The sequence below is a fragment of the Mustela lutreola genome, chromosome 9, assembly GCF_030435805.1.
Source record: "Mustela lutreola isolate mMusLut2 chromosome 9, mMusLut2.pri, whole genome shotgun sequence".
NCBI classification, from domain to species: Eukaryota; Metazoa; Chordata; class Mammalia; order Carnivora; family Mustelidae; genus Mustela; species Mustela lutreola.
The window spans coordinates 27,085,831-27,105,942 of record NC_081298.1 but is presented as its reverse complement, the minus strand read 5'-3'; the positions used below and the strand labels follow the sequence as shown (position 1 = coordinate 27,105,942).

The 20,112-nt window shown below is 52.0% G+C and overlaps 1 protein-coding gene across 1 annotated transcript; it reads right to left on the bottom strand.

Moving 5' to 3' along the window:
- Positions 1-8,154: 8,154 nt before the first annotated feature.
- TRIB3 (tribbles pseudokinase 3) lies at positions 8,155-19,013 on the bottom strand. The gene is made up of 4 exons (XM_059133653.1): positions 18,792-19,013; positions 16,649-16,939; positions 13,465-13,757; positions 8,155-9,411 (listed from the first exon to the last, which is right to left on the bottom strand). The coding sequence occupies exons 2-4, from the start codon at positions 16,937-16,939 to the stop codon at positions 8,919-8,921; spliced, it is 1,077 nt and encodes a 358-aa protein (XP_058989636.1). The 5' UTR covers positions 18,792-19,013; the 3' UTR covers positions 8,155-8,918.
- Between the last annotated feature and the right edge of the window lie 1,099 nt (positions 19,014-20,112).

Here is a 20,112-nt window from a genome sequence, read left to right as displayed (position 1 = left end):
CAGGAAGAGCCAAGAATTGAGATTTGGGACATTCGAACTATGAAAAACAACGGGCAAGTCTAACAAAGCAAAGGAATATTATTTTACTGACGAGGAGGAAATTGGTGCTTTGAACCAAGTCTGCTGGAGAAAAGCAAGAGCTCAGGGTGATGGCAGTTTCTCACTGGTGGAGTTACAGAGGTAGTGGATTTCTTGTGGGAGATGCAATGCACATCTTTCCCTCTTGGGGCCTGTAGTTTATTCTTTCCAGTTGAGGATTCTTTGTTGGGAAGTGTAATTGACATTCCTCCTGTAAGGGACCTCCCGGACTAACTGTCAGAGGTCCCCTTCTTGGCCTCCCCTCCATTTTAATGAGGTCTCCCTTGATTCCTTGGTTCACTGCACTCAAGTCCATTGGCCTCTTAGGTCCTGCAACAAGGCAAACACACTCCACCTCAGGGCCTTTGCTTATGCCATAACCCAAATATCTTTATGGCTTGCTCTCTCCCTTTAGTTTGGTCTTTACCCAAGAGTCTTCCCCATCCACTCTGTCTGAAACTTCACACAGCCATATACATCCATCATTTCATACCCTCCTTCCTAGCTTCATTTTTTCTTTTTTTCTAAAGCATATATTACTATCTAATGACATGTTTTACTTACATATCTTGGTTGGAGTTTTTGTTTTGTTTTGTTTTTATTTTGTTTGGTTTGGTTTGGTCTGTTTCCCTCTTCTAGAGGCCAAGACTCTTATCTATTTTGCTCACTGCTGTGTTCCTGGTGTCTAGGACAGTTCCTAATAGGTGCTCAAGGATTATATCTTAAACGAATGAAGGAATCTCTGACTTTCATCTAGGGTCACTTATCTTTCCCCTGAAATGCATCTCTTAACACAGAGGTTCTCAGCCTGGGCTGTACATTTGAATCGCCTGTAGAGCTCTGTGGTTTAACCCAGATTTTGAATGTTTTTTATTTTTAAAAATTTCATTTATGTATTTGAAAGAGAGTGAGAGCTAGAGATCACAGAAGGAGAGGGAGAAGCAGACTCCCTGCTGAGCAGAGAGCCCAATGCGGGCCTCACTCCCACCACTTTGCAATTGTTACCTGAACTGAAGGCAGATGCTTAACCAACTGAGCCACTCAGGCACCTCAAGCTTTTGAATTTTTAATTTTGGTTATTGTATTTTTATTGTATTTTTATTTTAGAAGTTCTTTTAGGTTTTCTTTTTTTCTTTCTTTTTCCGTTTAAAGATGTTATTTATTTATTTGAAAGACAGAGAGAGAGAAGATGAGCAGGGGCGAGGGGCAGAGGGAGAAGGAGAAGGAAAGGGAGAAGGCTCCCAGTTCAGCAGGAAGGCCCACGAGGGGCACAACCCGAGGACCCTGGGATTAAGACCTGAGTCAAAGGCAGACATCTAACCAACTGAACCACCCAGGTGCCCCTCTATTAGATTTTCTTTTTTTTTTTTTAATATTTTATTTATTTGACAGAGATCACAAGTAGGCAGAGAGGCAAGCAGAGAGAGAGGAGGAAGTAGGCTCCCCGCTGAGCAGAGAGCCCGATGCGGGGCTTGATCCCAGGACCCTGAGATCATGACCTGAGCCGAAGGCACAGGCTTAACCCACTCAGCCACCCCGGCGCCCCTCTATTAGGTTTTCAAATCTATTTCACTTGATATAAGTTCCTACACTTTGGCCATAGTTTCAAGCTTGTTATTAATTTCAGGGTGGTGTTTTTTTCTTTTGTAATCTATATCTGATAATATTGCTGAACTGAACTCTGAGTGTCTGTTTCTGCTGGTTTTCACTTCCAGTGCCTTGTTTTCCTCTGGTGACCCTGCCGGTTTGTGATGGTCACGGTCCCTTCAGCCCTGAAGTTACCTACACAAATCTGTAGTCGGGGCAGGTATTTTCTTTTGGCTGTTTTGGTCCTTGCCCAGGGCCTTCAAGGGCAGAGTTGGCATTCACTTCGGACATCCTTCATCCCAGAGGGTAGGCTCTTTAGTCCTTCAAACCTGGGCTCAGTCCCATTACTCACGATCTGTGCACGCGGGACAAGATTCCCCCCTCTCTGGCCCTTGGCCTCCCGCCTGTGCAATGGTAATCACAATGGCCCCTCCCACATAGGGCTGTCTTGATCTGGTCAGTTATTGCTCAGTGATATCTAATGAGTTACCCCAAAACTTAGTGGCTGAGAACAACAGTAAACATGTAGACCTCACATAGTCTTTGGGGGTTAGGAATTCAGGAGCACCTTCTTAGTTGGTTTTGGCTTAAAGTCTCTCAGAGGTCATCGCAAAGATGGCGGAGGCTTCAGTTATCTGAAGTCTTGACTGGGGTGGACGAGGTGCTTTCAGGAAAGCTGCTTCTACACCTGGCTGGTGCTGGTTTGCAGGATGTCTCAGTTTCTTGTCGCTCGTGCCTCTCCATAGGTCTGAGTGTCCTTGAAATATGGCAGTGGCTTTCCCAAGAGCAGATGATCTGGGAGAGTGAGGCAGGAGCCATGACATATTTTATGGCCGAGCCTTACTCCTTCAGTCAGACAGTGATTCCCCACGACTGGGGAGGGCGAGGGGAATCCCTGTGTGGAAGTGAGGCGTCGCTGTGACCCTACACCACGAGTTTGGGAATCTAACATGGATGCAACATGGGACCACACATATTTTTGTGGTCCTTCGAGCATCGCACCTTCCCACACACTTCGGTGAGGGCAGCTCCGGTGTGCAGCACCACACTCAGACATCCACGCTTGGCACTGGGCCACCATTTGTAGTGTTTTGTTTTAGCCACACGTGGGGGACCCACAAGTTTGAGAAATCCAAGGGGAAGAATTCAGCTGCTTATGAAAATGACAAAAGTGGGGCGCCTGGGTGGCTCAGTCGTTAAACGTCTGCCTTCGGCTCAGGTCATGATCCCAGGGTCCTGGGATCGAGCCCCACATCGGGGTCCCTGCTCGGCCAGAAACCTGCTTCTCCCCCGCTTCACTCCCCCTGCCTGTGTTCCTGATCTCATTGTCTCTCTCTCTGTCAAATAAATAAATATATATAATCTTTAAAAAAGAAGGAAAAGAAAATGACAAATGGGCCACTCATCAGGGTGATGGTTCCTTGGTCTGAAAGATTCTTCTCTTAGATAAGATTTGACATTATTGTGTCTTGAAGACATAATACACTACTTAAGGACTGCTACCAAAAAAAAAGTCATATTTCTTCATTTTCACAGCATCGTATTTGTTACCCCCATTAACCCAGCTCAGGGTAGGAGGGAACTACACAAGGGCATGAATCCCATGTGTCAAGGATCATGGGGGCCACAGTAAAGGCTGGCTAACACATGCCATATGAGACAGGACAGACAGTGCTTAGAACCATGCCTGGCATGTGATGTATGCTCAGTAAACATTAACCTTCCCTAACAAGTGTCCTTCAAGTGTTCTAGCCATGTAGGGTCTGCATAGCAACCGCTTTTATTTAGTCATTCAACAAACATTTAATTGAGCAGCTCTGGGTGCCAGGCACTGTTCTAGGGGGAGACTGTTATGAACAAAACATAGTCCCTGGCCTTCTGTAACTCCTGCAAACAACAGAGATAGAATGTCCTACCAGGTGGGGCTAAGTGGTAAGAAGAACCACAGAGTCAGGTGAGGGGAGAGGTAAAGTCAGTACAACAGGCATGGTGGCTCAGATCTGACCCCTGATAGGGACCTCTCAGACCTCTGAGCCCATCCTGGCATCCTGGTCAGGTGGAACTTATACCCATTTTATACCTGGGCTAGGGTCAAGCAAGCTCAGCGAAGAGCTGAAGTGAGCTCTGAGTTCCCCCAAGGAGTCAGGATTTTTCCAGAATACAGAGGTTCTCCAAATCAGATGCGCGGAAGCATCTCCCAGGGAGTTTGCTAAGATGCACGAGTGCACGAAGTCTGACTCACAGGTCAGGAGAGGTCAGGGATCAGCTCTGTAAACAAACACCCAGGGGACCGACCCACCACATCTAGGCTCTTTTCTTCAGGCTGCACAGGCAGGCGCAGGGGAGGGAGGGCTGGCCCACTCTCACAGTCTCCAGGTCCAGGCTCAAAGGCTGGATGGGGCTTAGCCAAGCAGAGAGAGCAGGGGAACAGGGGGAGACCCAGAGACACCCAGCAATTTGTTCAGGGACCACAGCCCGCAGCGTCAGTTTTGGGTACACAGTGGTCAACATCTTTGATCAAGTAGATCTCATGCTGCCCGTTAAAATAAGTAAGTTAGGGGCACCTGGGTGGCTCCAGTCGTTAAGCGTCTGCCTTCAGCTCGGGTCATGATCTCAGGGTCCTGGGATCGAGCCCCGCATCGGGCTCCTCGTTCAGCGGGAGGCCTGCTTCTCCCTCTCCTACTCCCCCTTCTTGTATTTCCTTTCTTGTTGTGTCTCTCTCCACCAAATAAGTAAAATATTTTTAAAAATAAATAAAATAAAATAAAATAATTAAGTATATAAAAAGCCATAAATCGGGGCACCTGGGTGGCTCAGTGGGTTAAAGCCTCTGCCTTCGGCTCGGGTCATGATCCCAGGGTCCTGGGATCGAGCCCCACAACAGGCTCTCTGCTCGATGGGGAGCCTGCTTCCCCCTCTCTCTGCCTGCCTCTCTGTCTACTTGTGATCTCTATCAAATAAATAAAACATTTTTTAAAAAAGCCATAAATCATTTTCAGCTCCTCTCATCCAGAGGGAGAATCTCACCTCCCAAATCTGGCTGTGTAACATGTTTTGGTCAATGGGACTTTTGCGAGTGTGACACCAGCATAGCTCTACATTCCCATCTGCCCTTTCTTGTTGCTTTCTGAAACCCAAGACCACCAGGTGAGGGGGCTGCGGCTAAGCCTGCTGGAGAGAGACCTGGGGGAACAGAGGGGAGCCACCCAGCCCTGCCTCCTTGGAGCCTGCTGACTGACAATGTCAGAGCAGGACACACAGCCAGGAGTGAGGCTGGGCGCAGTTCTAGAGGGGGCTGCCCGCTACCCTGTGAGTGAGGCAGCCCAGCCTGAGCCCAGCCCACACTGCTGACCCACAGAAGCAGGGACCACTGAGTTTTTGTTAGTAATGCAGCCAAGACGGCTACAGCCTAGTTCCTGACGGAGAGAAATTTCCTCCCCTCCTCTGGGGCAAATTTTCCTTAATCACGGTCATTAAACCTACGGCCCAACAGACACACCCCGACTCACAAAGATATCACCCAGGAAGCTTCGTTTCTTGCTCAGTAAAATCCAGTGTGGATCTGGCGGTCCTCCTCCTCGGTCTTGTAGCGAGGGGAACTGTGGCCTCAAGGTGCCTGCGAGAGGTGTGTAAGTTCACCAGCTCTCAATGGCCTCAGCCCAGAAGGGCTATGCACACACACTATTCATTGGTCGGAACTGATCACGTGACTTGGGGCCGGTAGGGGAGCACCTGGAATATTTGATGACTCCCACCTTAGCAACAAAGAACTTAGTTACCACAGCGGTAATTTGTTTCTCTCTCTCTTTTTTCAAGATTTTATTTCATTTAGAGACCGAGCATGGGGGAGGGGGGCGAAGAGAGAGAGGGAGAAGCAGACCCCCTGCTGAGCAGGGAGCCAGACCACGTGGGACCCGATCCCACGACTGAGATCGGGACCTGAGCAGAGTGTAGCCGCTTAACCAACTGAGCCACCCAGGTGCCCCTGGTTATTAGCTTCTTAGTGGGTGCTTACCTGTTTAACATCTGGCTTCTCTATTAGGTTGAGTCCTTGAGCGGAGGGACCACGTTCGCACCCATCTGGCTCCATGCCTGGCCCATAGCCTCTGTTCATAGTAGTGGTTGAATTGCGAAAGCGAATAATAATGGGGCAGGCCACAATATTATCTTTTGTGTTTAGCTCCCAGTTACAGAGAAAAACCTCAATTAAATTTTTCTTTCTTTTTTTTTTTTTTTTTTTAAGATTTTAATTATTTATTTGACAGAGAGAGAGCTCACAAGTAGGCAGAGAGGCAGGCAGAGAGAGAGGAGGAAGCAGGCTCACCAACGAGCAGAGAACCCGATGCAGGGCTGGATCCCAGGACCCTGGGATCATGACCTGAGTGGAAGGCAGAGGCTTTAACCCACTGAGCCAACCAGATGCTCCACCCAGATGCTCCCCTCAATTAAAATTTCTAATGGTCCTGGACGTCTGGGTGGCTCAGTGGGTTAAGCCTCTGCCTGGCTCAGGTCATGGTCTCAGCGTCCTGGAATAGAGCTCTGCACGGGGCTCACTGCTTAGCAAAGAGCCTCCCTCCCGCCCCACTCTGCCCCCAGCTGCCTCTCTGCCTACTTGTGATCCCTCTCTGTGTGTCAAATAAATAAATACAATTTAAAAAAATTTTTTTCCTATAATCCCTAATTTGCAATAATATACATGTATCCCAGTTGATATTGTAAAACGCTTACAAGGATCATTATATGAATATCAACGGAACATGAAAGTCCTCACTGACTGCATCCAGGGTGTGGCCACATGCATTACTTGGTGGGAGTGGATTTTGCATTTTTCTGTGCCAGTTCTTATGCAGCTGCCTCTGAGCCACATTGTCAAACGTTCCTGCTTCATGGAGTCCCTGGGTGACTCAGTCGGTTAATCGTCTGCCTTCGGCTCAGGTCACCATCTCAGGGTCCTGAGATTGAGCCCTGCATCAAGCTCCCTGCTCAGCGGGGAATCTATTTCTCCCTCTCCCCCTATCCCTCTGCTTGTGCTTTCTCACTCTCTCTCAAATAAATAAATAAAATCTTAAAAAAAAAAAAAAAGTTCCTGCTTCAAGGCAAAACTGGGTGAGTCTTTTTCTTTGTTGTGTGGTCTTGGCTGAGTCTTCTGCTCTCTAATCTAAACCACATTTTTCTTACCTGTAAGATGACAAGCACATTTCTCTTAAAGAGTTGCATGAGAATCAAACAAGTCCTGCCATTTAAGGTAGATAAAAAGTTAACAGAGTTCCTGCCACTGGGCACCCCCATTTTATATGAGTTTGTGCCCCTTCCCCTCTCTCCACTGGTACCAGAGAGGACACTCAGTGAGGGAACTGGGACTATTCATTTGTGTGGTTCCAACTGTCCTTTGGAAGCGGGGAGGAGAAAGAAGTAAGCTTGGGGCCCTGTCCATGGCAATCCTGGCTGCAGAGAGAGGAAGCTGACTTGTCCATCAGTTAGCTTTTGCTGTGTAACAAAACACCCTAAAACTCAGTGGCTTAAAACAAAGATCTCTTTATTTAGTTCACAAACCTGTGGCAAGTTTTCTGGTCTCAGCCAGCCTGACTGATCTGTCCATTTGCAGGCTGGTGGCTGGATGATCTTGGACAGCCTCCCTCACCTGTCTGCAGCCAGCCATAACCTTAACTGGCACACCTCTGTTCTCGTGCTTTCTCCCATTACCTCCTCCCAGAATTTGACTTTGCTGAAGTGATGCTCCCCCTCTCACATGAAGCAGGAGCCTCAGGGAGGCTGTACCCACTCATGATTAATTCGGGTACCCTCATTTCCCTGCTGGTGATTGGTCAAGAAAGGACATGTGACTCAGCCCTGGCCAAGGAAATCTGTGCAAATGTCCGCTAAGAGGGCTTCTGGGAGTTTTCCCCATCCCAAGAAAGAGTTCTATGGGTGATAGTAACAGTTAACCTTTATTGAGGGTTTAAGTGCTTTCCAGGAAATAACTCATTCAATTCTTGTGAGTTGGTGGGCACTGTTGCCCTCATTGTATAGAGGGTAAGCTGAGCAGAGCAGTTAAGACACTTGAGGGTCAGCCAGTGAGTGGCAGTCTGACTCCAGAGGACTGAGTCCTCTGGGGGCTACAAATTCACCCCCCCCGGCTTTCTCTGGTCATGGGACAGCTGTGGCTACTGTGTCCGTAGTCACCAGGGACAACAGCAGAGAGAGAATGAGCCCGGGGAGCCAGTCCTTGCTGAAAGCTCTGAGAGCTGAATCAGCCAGCCCCTCTTGATTTCTTGCTTTGTGTGAAATTTCCTTCTTTCTACTCTGGCCCTGAGTTTCAGTTACTTGCAGCCAAAAAGTACCCTAACAGAGACACCAGTGCCTCCAGAAGGAACAGAGCGCGTGCACAAATCCCGCTGGGCTGCAGGAAATCTGAGCTCACACACCACAAGGAAAACTGGTCAGAGATGGGGAGGAGAGGCTCAAACAAATGTCCAGCAGACATTAACATATCTCATAACTCCTTTATTAGGCAAAAGGTAAAAATATATTCTTATGGCATCCAAAACCCATAGTGTTGATCCAAAACCCAGAATAGGGCTTGAGACTTGCCAGGAGGAAGACCCTGCCTCCTCTGACCCCAAACTCTGGTGCTCGGCCAGAGGTGGACAGACACGGACCCTCATTCCAAAGCACTCCTTGAGTTAGATGAGGACCAGCCTCACAGTTTGAACTAGTGAGCCTCCAGCCCGAATCCTGGGCTCAGGCCTGGATGGAGAAGGCAGAGCTGCTGGGAGCACAGATCCCACCACGGCTAGGGGTCTGGAGTCCTGAGTTGTGAGGGAGAAGCCTGGAGCCTTTGGCACAGCAATTTGTGAGAGGGACTGTCCCAGGTAAGAAGGGCCTAGGCACCAGCTCAAGTGGGTGCTGACACCTGTTTGGAGAGGGCCCTGTGTGGACACTGACCTGTGGGCGTGGAGAAGTGTGGGGAGCTCTGGGAGCAAGAGTTGCCTTTCCTTCACTGCTGTGTTCCCATCACCCAGAACAGGGTTTGGTACACAGTGAACCCCCAAGAAGGATGTGTTAAATGCACGGGCCTGTGTGCGCAGGTATGAGGAACCACACAGGTGTGCAGACAGCACAGTCCACAACACGCCTCTTCCCTTCTCTCTTGTAGAAGGCACTAAGGTTTGGCTCAGTGCAAAAAAGGCAGGAGAGAGCTTGGAGACACTCCAAACTCGGTCCACTGTTTGCGGCTGAGAGTCTAAGGCGACCTAGCCATACAGACCCACTGCTCCTCCTCCCTCCGCTTCCTCAGCCTCCTCCAACCCCGGCCCTTCGGGGACCACCTGGTCAGCCTCCCAGAGGCGGGATTGGGATGGAGCTGAGGGGATTGGGTTCTCTCGCAGCCAGGGGTGCAGCAGGATGCCCGTGGCTGTGAGCCGCTCCGCCGGCTCCCGTCGAAGGAGGCAGCGGACCAGGCAGCGGGCAGCGGCCGAGAGGCCCTGTGGCAGGGCAAAGGCACCGCGGCGGATCTTGCCAAAGAGCAGGACAGGCTCTGAGTCCTGGAAGGGGTAGTGGCCAGCCAGCATGGTGAAGAGCGCCACGCCCAGGCTCCACACGTCGGCGGCCTTGCCCGAGTAGCAGGCCCTGGAGCTGAGGATCTCCGGTCCCACATAGGCTGGACATGCATGCTTGTCCCATAGGGAGTCGTCGGGTCCGGTCAGCACACAGGCGTCCTCCAGGTTCTCCAGCACCAGCTTTGTCCTGTGGCAGGGGGAGAGAGACAGAGGGGTCAGCTCCCGTGGGGAACCCCATGCCACCCCTGCACACTCTCACCCTTAATGGGACCCACTTCCTGAAAGCCTGACGCATTTGGCAGACTTGAGCCTGTCCTGTGAGACGGGTCGGTTGATGGCATTTTACACACGAGGCGGCACAGGTTCAGAGATGTTGAGTCATTTCTCAAGGACGCAGAGCAATTGAGTGTGAACTAGGATTCTGAGAAGAGCGCATTTCCCAACAACCCCTCGGGGAGGGGACTGAGGGGGCCGAGGCCACTGAGCCTCTCTTAAACCAGGCAAATTAGGGTCCAGGCAGGTAATAAAGTGAGAGAAATCAGAAGTGGGGACCACGCCAAACACCTCGGCACAAACCCCGTCTAAAAAGGGCACCACTAACAACATTACCGTCAATGTTCTGGAGTGTTCATGGGGAACCTGACCCAGAGCTAAGCTCATTACCTGGTCCATCTCATTTCATCCTCACACAACCTGTGAGGAAGACACCATTTAGAGCCATGGGGCACAGGGCTGGAAATGTGAACCCCAGCTCTCACCCACCCAGAGCCACTGCTATGAACCACTCACCATTCCCAAGGGGGTCCTGTATTCCCGTTTTTCCCCCAAGAAAAGCCAGAAATCATGCAAATGAAAAATCCCAATTTTTGAAATGTCGGCAGCCAATCTCAATTAAAAACAAATGAATATGTATGTGGTGCAAAGAAAAAAAAAGTGTGTGTAGCCAGCCATTTGCAACTTCCGCCTTAAACAATTCCCACAGAACATTCTACGTTACTTAAGTATAACCATTCTGCTACCAATGCCATTTTTTTTTTTTATTACCATCGCTATTAAGATTATCCTATGACACCACTTCCTGGGTGCCTGCTGGCATTTGAAAAAAATCAAAGTTCAGGCAGGTAAAGCCATTGCTCAAGGCCAAAGAGCAGGTAGTAAGAAGAACCAAGATTCGAAGCCAGGTCTGTCTCCACTAGCCCTCTTCTACAAACATTCTACACACATTGAGTGCTTCTCAAACTGCTTTAAAAAGACAAGGAAGCACTTTCTCACCTTGGGAGGTCTGCGGGTGATGCTACTCAGCCTAGGTAAAAAATTATTTGAAGGGGCACCTGGGTGGCTCAGTGGGTGCCTCTGCCTTCGGCTCGAGTCGTTATCCCAGGGTCCTGGGATCAAGCCCTGCATCGGGCTCTCTGCTCAGCGGGGAGCCTGCTTCCCTTCCTCTCTCTCTGCTTGCCTCTCTGTCTACTTGTAATCTCTGTCTGTCGAATAAATAAATAAAATCTTTAAAAAAGTATTTGAAGCTGTGTATTAGCTTAAACATCATTATAAAATTTATATTCTACTTCTTACTAAAGGCATGTTCATTTTCATATAAAATGTAGAAGGACAGAAGGAACTAGAAAAATCACTCTGAGGTCAGCATCACAATAGTAACTGCTAGGGGCAAGGCAAAGGCCCAACGAAAATGCTCCGGCAAGTTTGAGGAGAAACTGTATTTTCACACATAGCCTCGAAGTACATATATATGTATGTGTGTTTAAAGACTTTATTTTATTTTTATTTTAGAAGGAGCTCTAGCAGGGAGAGGGGCACAGGAGGGGGAGAGAAGCAGACACCTGCTGAATGCGGAGCCTGACATGGGGTTCAATCTCATCACCCTGAGATCATGACCTGAGCAGAAATCAAGAGTTGGAGGCTTAAACCAAAACTGAGCCACCCAGGTGCTGCCCCCCCACCAACACACACAAGGTATTTACTAACTAGAAACAGTAAATTGGGAACCGTACAGTGGAGAAACTTGGCAGACACCATCTTAACCAAATAACTGGGGTTAACATCACATGTCTCCTGACACGGTGTGCTGAGAAGAGCCTATCATTCTTGTGGTACTCTTTTTTTTTTTTAATATTTTATTTATTTATTTGAGAGACAAAGGGTGCACATGCATGTGTGAGTTGGGAGAGAGGGAGAGAGAATCTCAAGGTACTCAGCACTGCATGCAGAGCCCTACATGGGGCTCCACGCACGGCTCCATCTCAAGACCCCAAGATCAGGACCTGAGCCAAAAACCAAGAGTTGGACACCCAACTGACTGAGTCACCCAGACAGCCTTCCTGATGATACTGTTGCCCAAAATGCACAACATCAATCTCACCATGAGAAAAACATCCATCACATCCAAGTTGAGGGGCAATGTCTAAAATAACTGACTGGTGCTCTTCCAAAGTGTCCAAGTCAAGGAGGACAAGGAACGACTAAGGGAAGGTTTCAGACTGGAGGAGACTAAGGAGACAGGACAACTGAACATGGGCCGGGGTCCTAGATTGGATCCTGGCGAGAAAACTGGTATTAGTGGGAAGCTATTGAAATCGGAATCAATCCATGATTTAGTGAATAGTACTGGACCAAGATTAATTTCTTAGTTTTTTTGGTGTTTTGTTTTGCTTTTTGAGAGGAAAAAAAAGAGGAAGGGAGGGTGGGAGAGAAAGAGAGAGAGAGAAAGCGAGGGAAGGAGAAAAATCTTTTTTTTTTTCCATTTCCTAGGTCTTTATTTTTTTTAAATTTTTTATTTTTTATAAACATATATTTTTATCCCCAGGAAGGAGAAAAAATCTTAAGCAGGCTTCACACCCTGCCCCACGCTGGGCTCCATCTCACGACCCTGAGATCATGACCTGAGAAACCAAGAGTCGGACGCTTAACCGACTGAGCTACCTAGGAGCCCTGGTTTTTTAGTTTTGATACTTGTTCTGTGCCTATGTGAGAAGTTAACATTAAGGGAAGTAGATGAAAGAGATACAGTAACCTGCCCTATTCTTGGAAGTTCTTTTTTTTTTTTTAAGGATTATTTATTTATTTATTTGACAGAGAGAGAGAGAGAGAGAGATCACAAGTAGGCAGAGAGGCAGGCAGAGAAAAAGGGGGAAGCAGGCTCCCTGCTGAGCAGAGAGCCCGATGTGGGGCTTGATCCCAGGACCCTGAGATCGTGACCTGAGCTGAAGGCAGAGGCTTAACCCACCGAGCCATCCAGGCACCAATTTTTGGAACTTTTCTGAAAATCTAAAAGTATTTCAAAAAGTTTAAGATGCGCAGTGGGAGGTGGGCACCTGGCTGGCTCAGTTGGAAAAGCATGTGACTCTTGATCTTGAGGTCGTGAGTTTGATTCCCCATGTTGGGTGTAGAGATTATTGAAAAAAAAAAAAAAATAAAACAATATGTGCAATGAGGTCGGCCTCCTTCCCCCAACACACACACACACACACACACACACACACACACACATCATGCCACGTAATCCACGCTTCGATGGCTGTTCATGTGGACCTGACTGGCTTGCCGTGCTTCCTGACACACTCTGCTCACCCCCCAGGAGTCTGGAGGAGGGGAAAGCATGCCAGGTCCCCCTCTGTTCCCTCCCTCCAAGATCATGGATTCCATTTCACAGGCAAGTTCCCATGTGAGGAACCTCAGGGCCCCTTGTGGTTTGTTGTCTGTGGCCCTGGTTTCCTGGAAACATCATCACAGTGCAGGCCTTTCCCCCACCAGTGGGAAAACTAAGGTCCAAAGACCCTGAGTCACCCAGAGTCAGCAGCTCTGGGCAGCCAGGCCTCCTGCCTCTCAAGCTCAGGGTCACATCTGGATTCGAGTCTCAGCTGTACTATCAATTTCACTGTGGAATCTTGGGGGTAACTTGACTTCTCTTGGCCTGTTTCCTCCCCCCTGCCTATGGGAACAAGCACAGTGCCCACCTCATCTTTGTAAGCCCCCCACGGAGTCACACAGCACAGCCAAGCTCTTCATCACTGTTGTCTATTATGACTGTCACAGACTCAGTGCCGCAGCCCAGGGGGCTTTCACTCGCCCTGAGCCAAGCTTTTCCCGGGAACCAGGCCGAGGAGCCAGTCGGGGATTCTCCATTTCTTTGTGTAAATTCCTTTGACTTCGTGGGCCTCACTTTCCCCATCATGGCCCATCTCTTAGGTATGGCCGTGAGGAGGTTCTGCGGGACCACACTCACCTCTCGTGGTCGGTGAAGACAAAGCGCCGCAGCTTGAGATCGCGCAGGACCAGCCCGTGCTGGTGACAGTGAGCCAGGGCGGCGGCCATCTGGCGGAAGAGCGCGGCGGCTTCGGGCTCTGGGAGACGGTGGCGGTGGCGCACCAGGCTGTGCATGTCCCCGTGGGACCGCCGGAAGAAGGTGTACAAGTGGCGGGGGCCTGCCAGGACGTCGGTGGGCCGGGCCACGTGTCCTCGCGGAGGCAGCCGCCAGTAGGGCTCCAGCACCGCGGTGGCCTCGCGGACCGGGTACACCTGGGTGGGGGAGGGCGGCTTGGCATGAACACAGGTGCCAACGGGGGTGGGGGGTGCTGGCCGGCCTGGGAAACGGTCAGAGCCAAGGGTTTAGGCAGTACTGTGTACTAGGCGCTGGGCTGGGTGTTCTGGCAGCAAGCAGCCGTCCTGTCACCGCCACCCTCCCACCCCCACCATGGATCAGTCCTTGGTCGTCTGCCTTTGGCCCAGGTCACAATCCCAGTGTCCTGGTTTGGAGCCGCATGTAGGGTTCCCTGTTCAGCAGGAAGCCTGCTTCTCCCTCTCCCACTCCCCCTGCTTGTGTTCCCTCTCTCCCTCTCTCTCTCTCTGTCAAATAAATAAATAAAATCTTAAAAAAAAAAAAAAAAAAAGGAAGGGGCCACCTAGTTGAAAAAGGTCTAAACTCCATACTGGGAAAGTGACCTGAATGATTCAGAGATGCCCATGGGGTAAGCTTTCCAGGTGGGGGACAGGGACAGTGCAAAGGCCCTGAGGCAAGAAAGAGCTTGAATTCCTGGAGAAAAAACCCGCCCCAGATCAGTTCAGCTGGATCAGGGAGGGAAGAGGGGCAGTGGTGCCAGTGGCGCACGAGGTTGTCGGAAAATGTGCTAGGGGCTGTATGGAAATCAGACAGGAGCCTCGCGGCAGCCCTGAAAGCTATGTTCTGTTTTCCTGCTGGTTCAGACTGCTGTTCAGAGAAGCAAGGACACTTGGAGCCAATACAGCCGAAGAGAGGCAGAGCTGGAAGACTTACTCAGTCTGTCTGCCTTTAACCCTTCCCCTGTTATGTTGGCTCTGCCAACAGAAAATAAACCAATAAAGCACATACATGTTTAATTCATGGAAAAACATGTAAGCGCGTCTTAAAACAACACACAGTTAGGTGGCATGGAAGAAAGAATCCAAAAAACAAAGACTACTTTTTTTTAAGTCAGGTCAAGCACGTTCTTGCCTCTGTACATCTGCACTTGCCTGTCCTGCTTCCTGGATGCTCTTGCCTAGATACCCACAGGGCCGTCTCCCCCAGCTCACACAAGTCACTGCTCACATGTCACCTCTTTGGAGAGTGAGTCCTGGGCTGAAATCACCTGCTCCCCCATGGTCCCTGTCCCCCTCTCTCCCAGCTCCTGGCTTTCCCTTTTTTAGGATCACCTGGCCCAGGATCAGCCTTCCCTTGTGCTGTATTTTACTTATTCCCTTGTTTCCTGCCCATGTCCTCCACTAGAGCATCAGCCTGATGACAACAGAACTCTTGGAACCCACAGCCTGGTGTACGGCGCATAGGGTGCTCAGTGAACGTTTGTTGAATGAATGAATGAATGAATGAATAGGTGATAATCTACAGACAGGACGGTGATCATTCTACGCACTGAGCAGAGAAGGCGATGTGAAAATGGCAGCCCCAAGGCTCCCACTAGCATGGGGATAAGCACGTGCCAGGAGACCCCCCCCTAAATGTTTCTGAGTAACTGGGGCCATGAGAAAGCATGGTGCTTCTGGCTTGAGCCTGCTTTGGTCATGGATTCCTCTCCCCAGTAGGAACAGAAGAAAACCTGTAATATTGCAGGAAAAGGAGCCAGAGTTCAGGGGTTCCTTAGAGCACCTGGGGCAGAGCACTGGGTACCTGCAGGGGGCAGCCCAGAGCCCAGGTAAAGCCTATGGCTGGACCATAGGTCTGCCTCTACCCCTCTGCCTACTGCACCACCCTCCCAAGCAGAAGCCAGTTGCAACTGCTCCCGGGAGGAGGCTTCGGTCCCCCTGCTTCTCTGTGCATTCCTAAAGAGACTCGGGCCCTCTTCTTCCGGTCTCCTGTATAGGTGGGTCTTCTGTATCTTCCTTGCCCTGACCACCAGGAGCAAAGCCACCCTGCTGTGTCTGAAACCTATGTCCTAGCATGGGGCCACAGCCCTGGGCTCAGTCTCACCTCTGACACCCCCTGGCTCTGTGACCACAGTTTTATGAGCCTCAGTATCCTCTATCTGCAAAATGGGCCAATAATAGTAGCTACCTCATGGACTGTGTGAAGATGGGAAGAGATTACACACACTAAGCCATCAACGTAGTACCCGGTGCACAGTGAATACCTATTATTGTAGCTCTTCACTTCTGTCTTTTTAGGCTACGACCTGCCAATGTCCCGTGGTCCTGACCCTGCCCATTTCCTGATTTCTGCCAAGAACCCTGGCCTTCATCCTAGGAGCCAGGCCCAATACAATGAGTTTTCGTGCTTGGCCCTTCCTTCTTGACCCCAGTCTTCCCATCAGTGAAATGGTCACAGGCTAGGCCCAATGACCTCCAGGTCCTTCCCTCCCGGGAAGGAGTTCTGACGTCTACCCGACCTTATCCTTCCCACGTGCAAATATCTTCAGTGCCCCCAACGTCCGCCCCAGCCCAGTGTGAGCTCCTTTCTTACGCTTTCACAACCGGTGGCGGGCAGCGCTCATCTCCTGCGCCTCTCCACTCTGGCCATGGTGAAGTCCTTTGAACTCCCCGACGGCTCACTTGCTCCTGCTCCTCTAGGCCCCTGCACTGCTGCCTCCCCTGCCTAGATCTCCATTCTCTCACTTCTTCCTGGCTAACTTCTGCTCAGCCTTTTCTGACATCCCCCTTGAACACACTGGAGCCTCCCGCTCTGTGCTCCCACAGCCCCTAAACCTCACCCCTCTGGCGTGTATCATACTATGGGCCTATACTGTGCATTCCCCAGGGCTGGGTATGTCAGGTTTAGCACTCTGGTCTCAGCCCAGGCCAGGCCTAACACAGGGCTGGGGGCTCACTGGAACAAAGTAACCCAAAGGACGCCTCCTCCTTGACAATCCTCTGGAGCAAAGGCCCTTTCTAGGCCCCTGTGATGCTGGGGGTGGGGCGGGGAGTGACCCCAGAAGACCTACCTTGCAGGTGTACTCAGTGCCAGTGGGGCAGTGCAGGGCACGGTAGGCCCGGCCGCCTTCCTCGGGCTCCAGGAGGACATAGGGCCCAAGCCGGGAGGCAGTGGTCACAGCAAGAGCTCGGGCTGGAGCAGGGGGTGGGCTCAGAGGCAGCAGGCAGGGAGGCAGCTGGGGCTGGGGCCCCCTTCGAGCTTGTTTGCGGGTGGGACACTCTGTGTCTAGGTCATTGTCCAACTCCAACCGCTTTCTCCTGGAAAGGGCACCCGCAGGAGCTGCCAGAGGGGTGGCTCGCATCTACAAAGAAAGGGAAAAAGCACTGAAGGCAGGCTGTTCAGTGGCCCCCCCCCTTCCCTCGCTGTTACAGAGGGGGACCTGGCAGTCTGCACTGAACTGACAAATGTACGTACCCGTAACTGGGTGTCCCACTTCTGGGAATTTCTCCTCCCATTAAAATGCTCGCCAAAATCTTAAACACATGAAGGCTGTTCAGGAGAGCCTTGTATCTAATAGCAAAAGGCAGGAAACACCCCCAAATAGCCAGCAGCCGGGGGCTGGTTAAACATCATGGACTACAGCACATGGGCTGCCTCAGGAGGGAGACCCCCACACTGAATGAAAGGCCATAATCCCAGTACGGTAAGGATGCAACAGCAGGTGGCTGTAGACAGATATGCCTGGGTTCTAGTCCTGGCTCACACCTTTCCTGGCTGGGTAGCTCTGGGCAAGTCCTGCAGTCTCCCCCAGTCTCAGCCCCTCATCCGTTAAGTGGGAGCAGCATGCCAAGCCCATAGGATTTTTACAACGATGAAACGAAAACTCAAATAATTCAGAGTGACCCTGTTGCGGGGGGTGGGGGTCCGAAAATGGTCACCACCGTCGGTCCATTGTTACCACTATTCACAGCCGAAGGTGCTGCTGTGCTCTTCTGGGGACTGTCCCTGGGGTGGCTTTCTCCCCCGTCATGGCAGCACTGCAGGCTACTTTTGTGTCCAGGTCTCAGAGGCTGGTAGGGCCTGGGATAAGCTCCAGCGGCAGGTGGACTAACTGAGCAAGGGACTTCACAGGCCATACTGCGGGGACTAAAATCTCGGCTGTAGGTTGGAGATAGCCCCTCATATCTCGCCCTTTCCCAACACCTCTGGGGTAACAGGCAGGTCATACCAAACACACACTCACAGAACCCAGAGCAGACAGGTGCGCACACATCCCTCCAAACCTCAGTTTGTCCCAGCCAGCTAGCTGAGACACCAACCTCAAGGGAAGAGGGGGCACAGCCTGCATCAAGTGACACACACCTCATCCTCCGTGGGCAAGTGTACCAGGCATCCACACACATTGCTCTCTCAACGATTAAGCACCCCACTGCATGACTGATAACAGTAAGGTCACCGGCACGGTCTGACACGTGCCCCATGCCCCTCGGCGGCTTCGCCCCGCCTCCCCTAGCCAGGTTCTTCTCGTGGGAGCGGAAGCAACGGGCGGCGGGTGCCCGGAGGCAGAGGATTCAGCGGAAACGGAGCGGCGGGAGGGGGAGAAGCAAGGGAAGGAGGTTAGGTCGCAGGGCTGCGAGAAGGGGAAGGTGTGGGCCTCCGCCCCGCACACCCCAGGGTCCGCAGGGACAAAACACACGCGCGCACAGTACAATCTGCAACCCGAAGCCACAACGCCAGGTGCACGAAGCCACAACGCCAGGTGCACACCTGCGGCCGGCGCTCCGTGCGCTCCCGGGGCCCGCACCTCGCGCGGGGCATCCTCGTTTTCACTCGCCCCGAACCCCCCCCCCCCCCCGGGCACCCCAGCCCGGCCCCAGGCGTGTCCCCCGCTCGGCCGACACCTGCCACCAAGTACGCAGCGCTCCCCACAGGTCGCACCGCCTGCCGACACACATCCCCCCCACCCAGCCCCGCAGGCTCAGCCTACAGCGACACAGACCCTGCAGAGTCCCCAGCAGCCCCCCCCCCCCCACCACACCACAGGCCCCTCGCACACACGCGTCCCCCGCCCCACACTCACTGCTCGGGGCGACACTCCCACACCTCTGTCCCCACCTCTTTAAACCCCTCGGATACCGCCGCCACCTTCGCCAGGGTTCACCCTCCCACCCGCCGGCTCCCGGCCCCGGCCCCTCTCGGGCTCCGCTGGATACCTTGCCCGGGGCGTGCGGCAAGGTCCAGAGTCGCCGGGGCACTCCCACGTGGCCGGGACCCCGCTGCGAAGCGACCGAGCTCGGGACCCCGGCCCCCAGCAGCCAGGCACGTGTGGAGCCCCCGGCGCTTCCGCGGCGAGTGTCTCCCGGCGCCAGCGCCGGCTCCGGTCCCGGCCCGGGTGATGCAAACCTGTGCTAATCTGCTGCTGCCTGTTGCGCTCCGGCCGGGGATTGCACCATCCCCCGGGCTCCGCCCCTGGGGTCACCGCCCCAGCGCGCCCCGCCCCGCCCCTCTCCCCTCGCGGGTCCTCCAGCGGTGTCTGGACTCAACCTCCTCCCTCACCAGCCCCGCTCAGACACCCTCTACTGGCTCTCCCGATCACCTTGGAAAGAGCAGTTTACTTTTCTGAGCCTTAGTTTCCCCGTATGTGAAATGGGATAAACATCCTCCTCCGAGGATGCAGGGGAGAAAAAGAGCAAACCGTGAGTTTCCGAGTGCTTTACTGTTTATAAACCATTGCCTTATGAACTTTAGGAGGACCCTGGGCTATCAGGAAGCTCGGCTCACCAGTCCTATTAAGGGGTAGCCTGAGGCCCAGCACTGCGAAAGCAGCCCAGGAGCTCTGCAAACACTGCAGACTTAGGAGCTGACTCCAGCGCCAAAGAGCTAGCATGGTCGCCTGGGGAGGCCTGAGGTCGGGCAGACTTCAAAGCGTTCATTGGATAGAGGCAGTGCAGCCTCCCACCTTTGCACAGACGCAGTGGGCAACCTCAGGAAAGCTACTTCAAAGCCTCCTGGAGCTCAGGGTCCTGCTCTGTAAAATGGGCTTATAGGAGTCTCACTTCGTAAGAGGTTTGCTGGGACAAAATGCTAAGAACTATGTGGACATCCTAAGTGCTCAGTAAATAGAATGGAGGCTCGGATAGGGGAAGGCACCCCAAACAGGGATTTTACCCCAAGCCTAGGAGGCCCTGGGGCCACTTGCTATTTGGTGAAGCATCCCTATGAAGCCCTAGGGGTCCGGCACCTTCCTGGGAAATCCCTTTTAGGTCTTCCTGTCTGAACGCACCAGGATCCAAAAATAACTCCTTCAGGCAGAGGTTGGATGAGCCATAGGTGGTTACCTTTGTTTCTCAGGTTCTGGAGCCCCAGGGACCAACTCACCTGTGTTCAGGATCTTCAGGGTTCACCAAGGTGTTCTGGGATCTCATTTAGCCCTGGAGACTCCTCTGCCAGGGAGGGACTAATGAACTCATTTTCTACACCAGGACATCTAGATTCAAGTGGAAAATCCCACAGCGATAAGGGACAAAGTAAGGT

What these genes read in the sequence shown, in the direction of transcription:
- TRIB3 (XM_059133653.1), bottom strand. Translation starts at nt 16,939, where the DNA reads ATGCGAGCCACCCCTCTGGCAGCTCCTGCGGGTGCCCTTTCCAGGAGA. An exon ending in GCACTGAGTACACCTGCAAG is followed by an intron (nt 13,758 to 16,648) that starts GTAGGTCTTCTG and finishes TCCCCCACCCAG; the next exon opens with GTGTACCCGGTCCGCGAGGC. An exon ending in GTCTTCACCGACCACGAGAG is followed by an intron (nt 9,412 to 13,464) that starts GTGAGTGTGGTC and finishes CCCCTGCCACAG; the next exon opens with GACAAAGCTGGTGCTGGAGA.